This window comes from Saccopteryx bilineata, chromosome 9 (assembly GCF_036850765.1).
Source record: "Saccopteryx bilineata isolate mSacBil1 chromosome 9, mSacBil1_pri_phased_curated, whole genome shotgun sequence".
Taxonomy (NCBI): domain Eukaryota; kingdom Metazoa; phylum Chordata; class Mammalia; order Chiroptera; family Emballonuridae; genus Saccopteryx; species Saccopteryx bilineata.
Window position 1 is genome coordinate 61,237,573 of NC_089498.1, and position 13,408 is coordinate 61,250,980.

The 13,408-nt window shown below is 40.4% G+C and overlaps 1 protein-coding gene across 24 annotated transcripts in view; it reads right to left on the bottom strand.

The window, feature by feature from the left end:
* The window catches only part of ANK3 (ankyrin 3), a 745,841-nt gene that overhangs the window by 106,728 nt on the left and 625,705 nt on the right, over positions 1-13,408 (bottom strand). For 20 of the 24 annotated variants that reach the window (XM_066242002.1, XM_066242003.1, XM_066242004.1 and 17 more), the window contains 2 exons: positions 11,279-11,402; positions 5,793-5,895 (listed from right to left, as the gene is read on the bottom strand). In XM_066242002.1, coding sequence (XP_066098099.1) covers positions 5,793-5,895; positions 11,279-11,402 — 227 coding nt within the window. Of the gene's footprint in view, positions 1-5,792; positions 5,896-11,278; positions 11,403-12,668; positions 13,348-13,408 lie in introns of those variants that run through there. The other 4 variants (XM_066242010.1, XM_066242016.1, XM_066242024.1 and 1 more) reach the window with 3 other exon arrangements.

Here is a 13,408-nt window from a genome sequence, read left to right on the forward strand (position 1 = left end):
TTAAAACAAGGCAACCTGGAGCCAGATGCCCCGTGGCTTTGTGATTTACCAGTTGTGTCCCCTGGGGTGAGTTACTTAAGCTGTCTGTGCACTTCAGTCTCTTCATCTTTTTAATAGAGCCAAGAAATTGTCTCATAGGATTTTTGTGAGATGTAAATGGGTTAATGCTGGTAAAACTTTTTTTTTTTTTACAGAGACAGAGAGTCAAAGAGAGGGATAGACAGGGACAGACAGACAGGAAGGAAGAGATGAGAAGCATCAATCATTAGTTTTTCGTTGCGCATTGTGACATCTTAGTTGTTCATTGATTGCTTTCTCATATGTGCCTTGACCACGGGCCTTCAGCAGACCCAGTAACCCCTTGCTTGAGCCAGTGACCTTGGGTCCAAGCTGGTGAGCTTTTGCTCAAACCAGAGGAGCCTGGGCTCAAAATGGAGACCTCGGGGTCTCGAACCTGGGTCTTCAGCATCCCAGTCCGGCACTCTATCCACTGCGTCACCGCCTGGTCAGGCTGGTAAAACTCTTAAAATAGCTCCTGGCACATAGTAGAAGCTCAAAATTAGCTGTTTTCACCACCATCGCCATCAGCATCACCACCATATCTCCTGATGCTTAAGGCCTCTCTAATGACTAATACTCCACTGCTGTAATGAGGACTGGATCATACACAGCAACATAAACCTTTTCAGACAGTGCTTTCAATAGTTAGGTCAGAATATATGAACAAACCTATTCTAGTCATCTTAGACAACTGGGCTTCAGTTTAGAGTCATGCTTTTTCTTTATTACCATCTATTTGTAAAGGAATGCTTCTAAGCATAAAAAGATGTTGCTCTTGCCTGACCTGTGGTGGCGCAGTGGATAAAGCATCGACCTGAAATTGCTGAGGTCGCCGGTTCGAAACCCTGGGCTTGCTTGGTCGGGGCACATATGGGAGTTGATGCTTCCTGCTCCTCCCCTCTTCTCTCTCTCTCCTCTCTCTCCTCCTCTGTCTCTCTCTCTCTCCCTCTCTCTGTCCTCTCTAAAAATGAATAAATAAAATTAAAAAAAAAAAGATGTTGCTCTACAACAATCTGATATGCACATATCTGAGCTTATAAAACAAATACATTAGAGGTTGACTGACCAATATAGAAGACCCCAGCTGGATGCTTTAAATCGTGATTCCTATCTAGCGGTGCATTCCATGATCACCTGTGGGCAGAGGCGGATTTAATGGTGGGTGCACGAGGCATGTGCACTGGGTCCCAATTTCTGAAAGGCCCCGTCCAACTTTACGCTTTTCTCTAATGACACCAGTTTGGTTTCATATGTGCAGTTTTAACATTAATAGCATTAATAGTACATAATTTTTTTTTTTTTTTTTGGTATTTTTCCAAAGTTAGAAGCAGGGAAACAATCAGACAGACTCCTGCATGTGCCCAACCGGGAACCACCCAGCATGCCCACCAGGGGCGATGCTCTGCCCATCTGGGGCATTGCTCCATTGCGGCTGACCAGAGCCACTCTAGCGCCTGGGCAGAGGCCAAGGAGCCATCCCCAGTGCCCAGGCCATATTTGCTCCAATGGAGCCCTGGCTGCGGGAGGGGAAGAGAAAGACAGAGAGGAAGGAGAGGGGGAGGGGTGGAGAAGCAGATGGGTGCTTCTTCTGTGTGCCCTGGCCGGAAATCGAACCCCGGACTTCCACATGCCGGGCTGATGCTCTACCGCTACATATTTTTTATTTACTTAAATATATGGTTAACATGTATTTTTATTTTCCCTGTTTCTCTCTCTTTCTTTAAAGGGCCCAATATTTTCTTCAGCGCCCGCGGTCTCAACCGACCTTAATCTGCCTCTGCCTATGGGGCTTGAAAAAAAACCACACAAGAGCAGGAAAGCAGTCAGGGAAATTTTGATTAGACTATCTTGTTTTCCTAATAGTCAAAGAGGTTCCAATGTTGCTCCTAATAAGAACTCCCACTTAGGAATCAGTGGTTTTCAATTCTGGGTGCACTGAATAATCTGATGCCCAGGGCCCACCCAGCTCCACTGAATCAGGAACTGAGCAACTGTCTTTTTAAAAAAGATCTCCAGGTGATTCTCGTAAGTGGTCAGGGCTGAGAATCACTGCTTTGAATAACAGCTTCTGACAAATGCAAGACATAACTTACTTGCATATACTTTTCAGAAGCATATCTACAGGTGGCTCTTGATTAAAAGGTTAATAGGGAAAGAACAGGGAGTTCAAGGATAAAATCTATACCACAGTAAAAAGTAAAAAAAATAGAGTCCACTCTTGATCAGGGTGGGAGGGGTGGGTGGGAATGAAGTGGTTTACAGACTGATCCTGATTAAGACCCAGCAAGGAATGAAGTCAGGCTTCATTTTCCCACCTCTATTCCCCAGCTCTGGCCTCTGCACCTACCTCCAACCAGCACTTCTTAGGAGAAGGGGGAGGGTGGGTCTGTGTACATTATCCAGAGTTGTAAGTGCCCTGTAACTGTGGTTAATGTGCACACTGGTTAGTCAGCAGCAGAATAAGCCACTAGGCTTTGTGTGGGTGAGGTCTACTCACATTAAGAAAAAGAAGTGCACAAAGTTCTTCTTTATTCCTTTTTTGTCTTATCTTATCAAGACAACTTTAACTGAGTAATGACAGGGAAGTTTTAAATCTGACAGTAAGTCATGTAACATTGCTTTAGGAATTCTAAATACTGTATTGAAGACTTTTTGCATGTGTTCAGACAAAATAAATAGTGTGCAGAAACTCCATTTTGAAAGTTATAAATATGGATTTAGAGGCATGATAGACATAAACTAAAATTTATTTACCTAAATTCTGATATAAAGTATGTCATTGAACTTCTAAAGTAAATACTTCTCATTAATCTTGCACAGTATAACTGGGCTCTTGCTTCTGAAAGCCTTTCTTTTGAGGAATTAGCCTTTTCTCTCTCTTCTATAATGAATGAGACACTAGGGACTATAGGTTAATAACACCTCTTTCAGAATTTGTTTTCATCTTTCCTCCAAGTTTTTATTTTGAAGGTGTTTATACAAATAAAGTTGAAAAAAGGGTATAAGGAATATCCACATACACTTCAACAAGGTTCAACAATTAACATGTTGCCATATTTGGTTTTTTTCCCTCTCCCCACATGCATACACTTTTTTGAGGGTGGCTGAACCACTTGAAAATAAATAGCTGACTTAATAGTTACTTCACTCCTGTAAACTTCAACATGTATACCCTTGGAATAGAAATATTCCTCTGGACAGCTTCAATACCGGTAACACTGCTAAGAAAATTAGTGACTTTCTAACAGTATAGTCAGTATATTTTCAAATGCCCCTATCTGTGCCTAAAATGTTTTTATACCTTTCATATTTTTCTCAAATCTCTGGTAAATTTATCATGAATGCGTGTGGCCAGGAGTAAGGCTGTATGCTCATTAAATATACTGTTTCCACAAGGAATGCTTGTCAGGTCATAGGACTCCCTGTGGTCTTTAAAGAAAGCAACTTCCTGCGTTATCTGTAGTTATCAACTTAACATTTCTTTGTAAAGGTTTCAAGATGTCCTAAACCTTCCTTTTCCCTGATTGGTCTACAGAAGTGTTGTGACATCCACAGAGGTGCTTCTGACATAGAAACAGTAACAAACTGAACAAAAGAACACCACTTTTACCTCAAAACTTCTTTCTATCCTTTATTTCTTTTCAGAAATGCTTTATTCTGAGTAAATGCTGCCCCTCCACTCTACTTAAATAAGCAGGTCTTGATAGAAGCTAATAAGTAATGGTGTGAGAGCCCTCAGAAGTCTGTCTGTACCCTTGCTCTATTGTACACATTTGTGTAGTACTGTAAGAATGATGTACAGAACTTGGGAGGTAGTATGACTACGACAATAATAATGGTGGTCACAGTGGTAGAGATGAAAGCTGCAGTGATGGGGTCCTGGTCCTGTTGGCAATAATGGTAAGGTCTGGGTGACGGTGGTGCTAGTCCCAATTTCAGGTCCTTGCCCCAAAGCAAATATATACTTAGAAACATAAACCATAATTAGGTTCAATGACAGATCTGCTATTCTGTTACAGACTTAGGTACATGTTTTATGTAAGAGAAAAATGTCACTGATACCCGAGAAATCTCTTTTTACCTGCAATTCTGTAAGTTTTGTGGGGTTTCATTAGGGCATAGTGAATAACAGGCATTTTTACACTTGTAAGTATTATCAATCAACCCACTAATATCTTATTTCAATTGGGAACATGAAGAGATCAGGACTACCTGACTAGGATAATGATCATAGCCAACCAAGCAAAGAGTTCTTCAGAAAATCTCCACCAATGCCTGGGCAATACCTTATACCCAAGACTTTAGTCATTATTTGAGACAAGTGATATTTTAGTGTTAAGACCCACTGATACCATGACATGCTATGGCACCTGTAATCACTCCACAGAGGGTGCTTCTGTCTGACTGACCCAACACTGAATAGCCACTGTATTCACCTCTGCAAGGCCTGCTTGCTAAGAAACTTTGACAGAGAGTAAAGTGTGATGAAATGTTTATTGTATGTCCTTGTGAAGTACAATGTACATCTATCTGTGTGTCTGGGAATCAGCATCTCCAGACATGTGGGAGTCCCAAATGTCTGACTGTCTACTGTTTAACCTCTAACTTGGTGGTAAGTGACTATCACTTACTCATCTGCTCCAATTTACCTTCATGGGCAGTGAGTAAGTCCAGCATCAATTCACCAATCATTAACATTGTTTAAATATCATCAACCACCTTCAAAATTAGTTTTATGGTGCAAACAGTTTCATCCATTATCAATTCATGACTGCAAATTTAAAATCAGGTATTTTGTGTATCTAGAATAATGAATCATCCCGAGTCCACATGCAGCAGGATTATGTTGCTGGGACTTCTTATATTAAACTAATATCTAGTCAACCAATTATTGAAAAAAAGAAATTGCATTAACACCTGATGAACCCAGCAGAGATTCTAGCAGAAAGCAAAATACTATAACATCTTGAGAGGCCCATTACAGTCAGCTTTGAAACTAAGGGATCAAAAACATGACCGATCTAATCTTAACTACTTGCTAAAAACAATTCTAGCAAATTCCAACATGCATACAAAGTTTGTTTAGCAAAATCAAATATTCATGTGGATGTCAGCAACTCTAGCTACCAATTATTATTAACTCTCTAGAAATGAGAGAAGAGATCCATGTCTTTCCTAAGACCTTCTGAGTTTCTCTCTGTGGGATTTGAGACTCACCAGAAGAAAAGGTTGTTTCCATATATGGCACAATTGATTTTTTTTTTAGGTGAGAGGAGGGGAGATATTGAGGCAGACTCCCACAGACCCCCCCCCAGACCAGGATCCATTGGGCAACCCCCAGCTGGGGCTGATGCTCGAGTACTGAGCTATTTTTAGTGCCTGAGGACCAACCAAGCCATCTTCACTGCCCAAGGTCATGCTCAAAGCAACTGAGCCACTGGCTGTGGGAGAAGGAGAGGGAAAGAAGGGGAAGAAAGAGAGGAAGAGAAGCAGATGGTTGCTTCTGTGTGCCCTGGCTAGAAATTGAACCCGGGGACGTCTATACATTGGGCTGATGCTCTATCTGTTGAGCCACTGGCCGGGGCCTGATTTTTTCTTTAATTGGTAGTACAGGAAGATTTACAAATGCAAAATCAAACATGCAGAAATACAGTTTTTGTCATGAGACGAAGACTTTGATTCAAACATACAAATGAATAACAATCAAAAAATATTGTTAAAACGATGCCTACCTGCTCTTTGGATGGCACAAGGAGTTCTTCGATCATCATGCTGTCCCGTGCATAGGAGCTTCTGTTCAAGGTGTAAGACCTATCCGAACTGAAGGAGCGGAGGCTGTTGTATTTACAGTTAACCATTCAAGAGTGGGAGATGATCATGAGATGAATAAAAGAAAATTAATTCATGCAACTTTAAGAACAGGCAAGATGGCTAAAAATATCAACAAAAGGTGTTCTTAAAAAGACACTGTAAAAATAAAATCTCTTTAGCTTAGACAATCTCATGATCAGGTTTTGTTTAAAATTAGGCAAACTGGTGTTAAATATGTAAGAACATGAAATGCATGAAAACTTTGGATGTTGCACTGTGAAAGTCAAACCAACATGACAATTTAGAAGAACCAGATGATTCCAGATAACCTGATACCCTGAGAGATTTTTCTATGGTATGACCTTATGTTGGGGTCTCCTCACTTTCTAGTCCATATCTGTCTACCTTGTACTACTGAATGAAATTATGTCTGCTATAAATGGATCATATAAATGTTTATATGTCTTTGGGAACTAGATACGGGCTTAACTTATCCAGAGGTTTATAGTTGCTACTTGTGGAAAGCGTTAAGAAGAAAGTAGTGCTATGAATACATAACATCCTACATGATCTTCTTTGCCAGCTTTATGGCCTTGAAAATTCCTATTCCATGTGTGGTTGTTTTTCTCTCACTGCTCCTTCTACTCTTCTCCTTTCTAGCCACTTTCAAACCCTCTACATAGCCCCTGAACTTCCCAGAGTACAAGCTTTATTATGACCTGAAGTGCCACTCACCACACTGACCTCTAAACTAAAAACCAGGCCCTGGCCAGTTGGCTCAGTGGTAGAGCATCGGCCCAGCTTGAGGAAGTCTCGAGTTTGATTCCTGGTCAGGGATAACAGGAGAAGCACCCATATGCTTCTCCACCCTCCCAGCCCACCCTTCCATCTTCCCCTTCCACAGCCATGGCTCGAATGATTGGTTCAAGCAAAGTTGGCCCAGGGCAGTAAGGATGGCTCCCTTGCCTCAGGCACTAAAATAGCTCAGTTGCAGAGCAATGGAGCAGCCACCCAGAGGGGCAGAGCATTGCCTGGTAGGGGGCTTGCCAGGTGGATCCCGGTCAGGGCACATGTAGGAGTCTGTTTCCCTGCTTCTCACTTAAAAAAATTTTTTTTAAATAAAATAAAAAGCAATAGGGGGTTGGAGAGGGCAAAATGGTTGATGGTGGTCAAAAGGTACAAGATTCCAGTTATAAAATAAATAAATCCTGGGGATATAATGTACAGCGTGATGACTATACTTAATGATGCTGTACTATATTATATATTTGAACAAGATGCTATGAGAGTAGGTCTTAAAAGTTCTCATCACAAGAAAAAAAATTGTAGCTACATGTGGTGATGGATACTAGAATTATTGTGATAATTATTTTGCAATAGATACATCTATTGAATCATGTTGTATACCTGAAACTAATATAAAGTTATTTGTCAATTATATCTCCACACTTGATCTTAGCTAAAAGGCTAAGAAAAGATGTCAATTATATCTCAATCTTTAAAAAAAAAAAAAGCAACAGAGTAAGGGACCGTGGTAAGCCTGCACATATCCACATAGGACATGCAGACTGATGTGAGCCTTGGAGGACACCTGTGATCCTATAGGAACACAAAGGAGAGGGGCTGTGAGGCCATCACCTGCATGCCTCGCTATCTCACCTGCCATGGTAGGCTGTCACCAGGCAGCTTTTCATTGCCTCCTGGGGCTTCCTGCCCCTGTCCTCCTTGGAATAGAGCACAGAATATGAAACCACTTAGCTGTAGTCTATAATTGGCTCCTCAGCAATGGGACATCCTACAGCTAGCACGGCAGACAGATAGCTCCTTTGTTCTGGTGTCATATAGTTTGGTATGGGGGACAAGGACCATGGCAGCTGGCATCTGTCACTTCCTATGTAATTCATAAATTGTCTGAGTGTAAATGCGGCTGCTTGAATCTTTACCAGAAGACTGAGTCAGACTCCGGCCTTGGCCTTGCGTGGACTAGACAGGGAAAAGTGCAAAGAAGCAGTAAATAAGGAATGATTCCTTTGCTTTGCACAAAACAATTTCTTTTCCCCTCTGCATTTACTATACTAAAGATTACCCCAAAGTGGGTATTTTAATATCAATACACAGAGACCCCTGACTTACAGGTATTATTCCAAATGTCCATATAAATGGGTAGGTCCATCCTTCTAGGATTAGAGTTTTAGCTTTCACCAGAATCTTAGAGGGATCTCACACTCCAAAGTGACTGTAATTCTACAGACATTACGTAGTGGATTCAACAAATATTTACTAAGTGACAATTCTGAGCTAGTCAACATATTAGACCCAGGAGCGAGAAGGGAAAAGAAGTAAGCGTTATCCCTGGAGGACAGCTTACCTGGCCGGGCCCTCAGCGCCCAACCTTACGACTCATAATTCTGTCTCCCCTCCCACCATGTCAGCTGCCAACCTCTCTCTCAGTTATTCCTGTTTCTAGCCCCCCTTTGCCTTTTCTCAAGTACAATATAAACTTCCTAAAAGCAGACATTCTCTTTCTACTCTAACTCAACACTGTTAACAGAACTCTGGGCGATGATGAGTGTGTCCTAAACAGCCACTGTCCCGTCCAGTGTCCAGTGGTCAGGGGTGGCCACCTGGCACCTGGCATGTGACTAGTGACTGAGGAACTGAATTTTTAATTGTATTTATTTTTTTTTTAACTAGCTGTAATCTAATTAGCCCTGTCACTAGGGGCTCTATGACCACACAGTGCAACTTCTAAGTGCTCACAGCAAAGTTCTGTTTGGCCCAGTGATGTGACTTGAGAAGCTCACCCTTGGCATCAGACATTCATTTCTTTAAGTTATGGTTTCTACAGTGGATGGTAATATTGGTGGTATGGGAGAACAATTTTACTCTAGATGTGGACAAAGACTTAAAAATTCAAAAAATAATCACATATTTATTTTCATTTCAGTTCTGAAAAATATCTAAGATTTGTTGATACACTTGAAACATCCTCTTTTTCTTTTAACTTAGGCATGTGGACCACAGAACAGAGCACAGATTTGGGACCTATTAACAGAAAGGCCTAAAGATGTCTTCATTTCATTTGTCCACAGTTCTTATTCCTGACTGTTTCAGACCAACTTACATTAGACAGATGGAGACAATTAAATCCATCAAGCTTCACTCAGATTCTTTAATACATCGAAGTAATTTCAGCTACTAAAATTAGACATTATTTGCATGGGGATCTGGAAAGCATTAAATAGTTTTTTTTAAAAAGGTCAACTATATTATTTGTAGCCATCAGTATACCCTAAGTTTTAAATACAGGAAGTGTTAGAAAACCGCATGCCTGAGAATTCTTAAAATTATACTAATGTGCGTAGCACAACTCAAAACGGCAACCAGCAAACAAACAGCTCTTCTAGACTTTCTTAACCAGTGAAATTTCTCCAGTTACTTCATGCACCACACAAACTTGGTAAGGGAAAGAAATTCCCCAAGTGTTCAGGCAATTTCGCATGAGTAACATTTTTTTACCAGATATTTAGTTATTTGCTAATTTCTTCAGAATCAGAAAACTGATTTGCGAAAGATGAGCAGGAAAATAAAAAGCATAGGGCAGAACAACACAGCACATAACATCACAATGCTGAAGAAAATAAAAATGCAAAAATGAATCGGGGAAGGGCAGAGAACACTGGGAAGGTGCCATTTCTTACCTGATCTTGGGACTATTTTAAAGTATTTTTAGAAAAAACAGGAGAAGAAAGCAAAAAAAAAAAAATCAGACAGGGAAAAAAGAAAAAAATGTTATGGTTGAATGAGTTAAACATTTAATGTATTCCTTTTTAAATGTTACACTCAGAATATTATACTTGGCAATACTCTAACAATACCTTAAAACATATTGGTTTTATGAATTATTTTTATATTTGCCTCTGAGCATAACATGAGTTGTCAACGTATAAAAAATGAGTTACATATAACAGCAACAAATAATAATAATAATAATGGTGCAATCAAAAGCAAAAGTGTGAAAGCCTTCAAATTGTCTTGGGAAAGAATTATGTGACAATATTCTGGTTTCGTCACTCACTGAATGTCCGCTGCTACAATTTTCTACATACAAATAAGTAATCCACAAAATGTTATCTTTTATATACTATCTCAGGAAGAGAATCAGCTAGTATAAAATTATTAAATCTCCAAATAGAATTTCCCTTGACATCCTTTAAGATTGTGCATGTTTTCAGTTATAACTTGTTATCTGTGAATACATGAAGTACTACATATTATAAAAAGTAATCTCCCATTTTTGTTCATGACACCAGTTACAAGAAGATTTTAAGGCCTTTTATATACTATATATATTTATAAAGCAAGAACTCTACGGAGTTACATGAGATCTAAATTCCCTTAAAAAAAAAAAAAAGACTAACTTGAAAAACATCAATTCAGCAGCTAAACTGGCCACATCAAGGACACTGAGAATTAACTCTCAGGTTTACTTTGTGGGAAGTGACATTTACTATTAGACAATGAAACTTTTTACAACAGATACTTAAACTATAGGAAAATGTCCCCAGGGCTCTGGCTTAGGTGGTTTAATTATTAGCTTTAAAATAACTTGACTGTCAAAAAAAAAAACACAAAACAAAACAAAAAAAACTTGACTGTCAGCAAACAAGCTGTTAATCCAACCAGGGAAAAGAAGTCCCCAGTTTCTGGACAAGGTCCTATTTCTTTAAACCAGTGTCAGATAAATTCGAGCCAAGGTTTTCCACATACCAAAGTTTTACGCTTTAGTTGCAAGGATTGAATTTGCCACTACTCCTGTCTGTGACTCTTGGCAAGTCCCTGCTACACCCCTCACATGTCCCTTTTATACATACTCATAGTCAAGTTTTAGTAGAGATACTCAGACCCTTGGTAAGCGATTCTAACAAACAAAATTTTTAAAAACAAAAATGCTCTTTTTAAGTCTCCGTCCTGAATAATTATTTCAGCAATTAAGAGAGAATAGTGAACAATCAACACAATGATTTCTTACTTATTGGAAAATAAGATTTTTCTTTCCATATAGAACAAAATTTAATTTTGAAATATGTAACCCAGACTGGTTCTCCCAGTTTTGTCTGTGAACTCCTTTGCTACTCTGCTTGAAGCATGACTGCCAGGCAGGGGGAAAGGAACAGTTAACACGTCAATCACATAAAATTAAGGACTGAAAACCACAGAAGAAAACGTACATTGAGCATGTACAGCAGAGCATGTACATTGGCATTGAGAACACTTCACCAAATTCATATCCTCATCCAAAGAGCACATTTGGGGATAATGGGAAAAATGAAAATGGTTTTGGTTTATGACAAATCATGATTGTTTTAAATTACCTATGGAAAAAAAAGCAGCAACAATAAAATACCTGGCAGAACGGGCACCCAGACTAAAGCCCATGTAGCCTTCGGCAGGCAGGGAATCATCGCCCAGCTCCTTAAGGTCCTGTGGCCCCAGATACTTGTCAGTGTCCCCTGTCATCGCATCTTCGCCTGCGGATGTACAAAGCAAGCCAGAATCAGAAGCTTCCCTTTTGAAAACGTGTCTGTTGTGGAGAAATCCGCTCCTTTGGTCATCAGCAAATTATCCATTCTCTCACAGTGATCTTTTCCTCTCTCCTGGATTGTATTTGTAACTCCGTTTAGCAGGAAAAAGTAGAAGCAGACGTTAGTTCATAATTTCAAGAGTGAATTTAAGTAGCAGAAAGAGTGCCTGGTGTGAAGTACCAATCTTAAAACTTTTTCCCTAACTCCTTCCTCCCCCCTTACCCGCGGCTGACTAGAAAGAAGGATCTTTTATGTCTGTTTTCCTCAACTCACTGTGATGAGGGCAGCTTGTTTGAATGGACACTGATGCAAAATAAAAACCACCACTTCTCTACTGTTCTAGACATTATGTGTGAGAATGGACTTTTGTTTAAATTGTCTCCTCACACCAAAGATTTCATTTTGGGGCTTATGTAAAAAACTAGAAAATTTCTTAATCTGAACTATAACTACTCCGCTGGGTAACCCTGAATCACAACAGTTTTCCACTGTTTCTAAACCTATCAAATTAACAGCCCAGTGGAGCTGCCCCCATGCTTGACCCCGCCTTGGAAAGAAGCTTCTCCTATAGAGACCAAAATGGGGTTTCAGCAGTTAAAAAAAGAGGACTATATAAATTGCTCTTCAGCCATCAATGCAAAGAGTTAATCATATAAAATACTAGCTACATGTGCATAGCATGACCTCACACAGAAAAACCACATTCCAAGAGTGACAGGGCAGGTTTTCCAGATGCATTCTGCCCTCTGGGACGGTTCCCATCCTTGCAAAATGTAGCACAGGCTGTGGAAAAAAGTTCCTTCCGCAAACAGGCAACCTCGCTCTCCTTTTTATGACTCTCATTCTCTCTCTGGACACAAACTTGGCAGGCCGAGTGAGATTTCAAAAGCCTCTATGTTATGTTTTCTCAAAGGTAAGTGATTCATCTGCTCCAGCCATATTTTCCAATTCCTTTCTCAGTACCATTTATAATTTCCATTCATTTAAACTCAGGAAACCACAGGAGCTCAGCTTTTCAACTACCAATCAAGTCTAAAAATACACTGTCGTCTACTGTTTTTGCAAATGTAAAAACTAAACAGAGCAACGTTCTTCTGCAACCCTGTACTAAGCGATTATTTACATAATTATTTACAATGAGGCTAATTCGCCCAATCACCTCGTTAAGACCCGAAACAGCGCACACCAAGTACAACTTAAAGAAGAGCTTACTCAGTCGTAAAGCCATTTTCACCAGGCGGGGTGGATCGGATGTTTTCCTGATGCTTCCAGGAATTCCTGAACCAGCGATTTAGAATTTACCTCCAAATCAATCCAAACAAACCAATGACTGGGTTGTATCCCCCGTCTTCACCACCACCGCCGAGTTCCTCTCAGCATCTCGGTCTCCTCTCCTCGTAGGCAATTGAGGAATTACACATGTTTTCCTACTCATCAGAGGTCGAAGATTTTCAATATTTCAGACCAAAAACAAAACAAAACAACGCCCCCCCCCCCAATCCCAGCTATTCCAAATTCAGATTAAGATCCTTTTGATCACTCCGCAGACATCCTTTTAGAGCTCCTTCTGATTGGATTAAAAACTCCTCTGGCGAGCCTCTAGCAGGACCGAATGGTGACATAAATGCAAGCCCTGAGTTATTTGTATGTAAATATGAGGGCAGCTCCAGTGTAGACTTTCGGTAATTTGATCCCAATGCTCAGCGCCTAGCTGGGTAACCGAGACAGCCTTAAACCGAGGGAGAGCCAGCCCGCGAGGTGCTGCGTTTTATTGGGAGGTGGCTCTTCTCCCACAGGAATGAGGAGCCGGCTGGCCCAGGTAGAGGAAAAACAGGAGAAAACAAAGAAGTGGCAGGACAGGGAGTGGCAGCGAGCTCCAGGCAAACTTTCAACTTTGTTCTCAGCTGGGAACACCGGGAGCCTGGGTTATTTATGGTCCCTGTCAGGTGGAA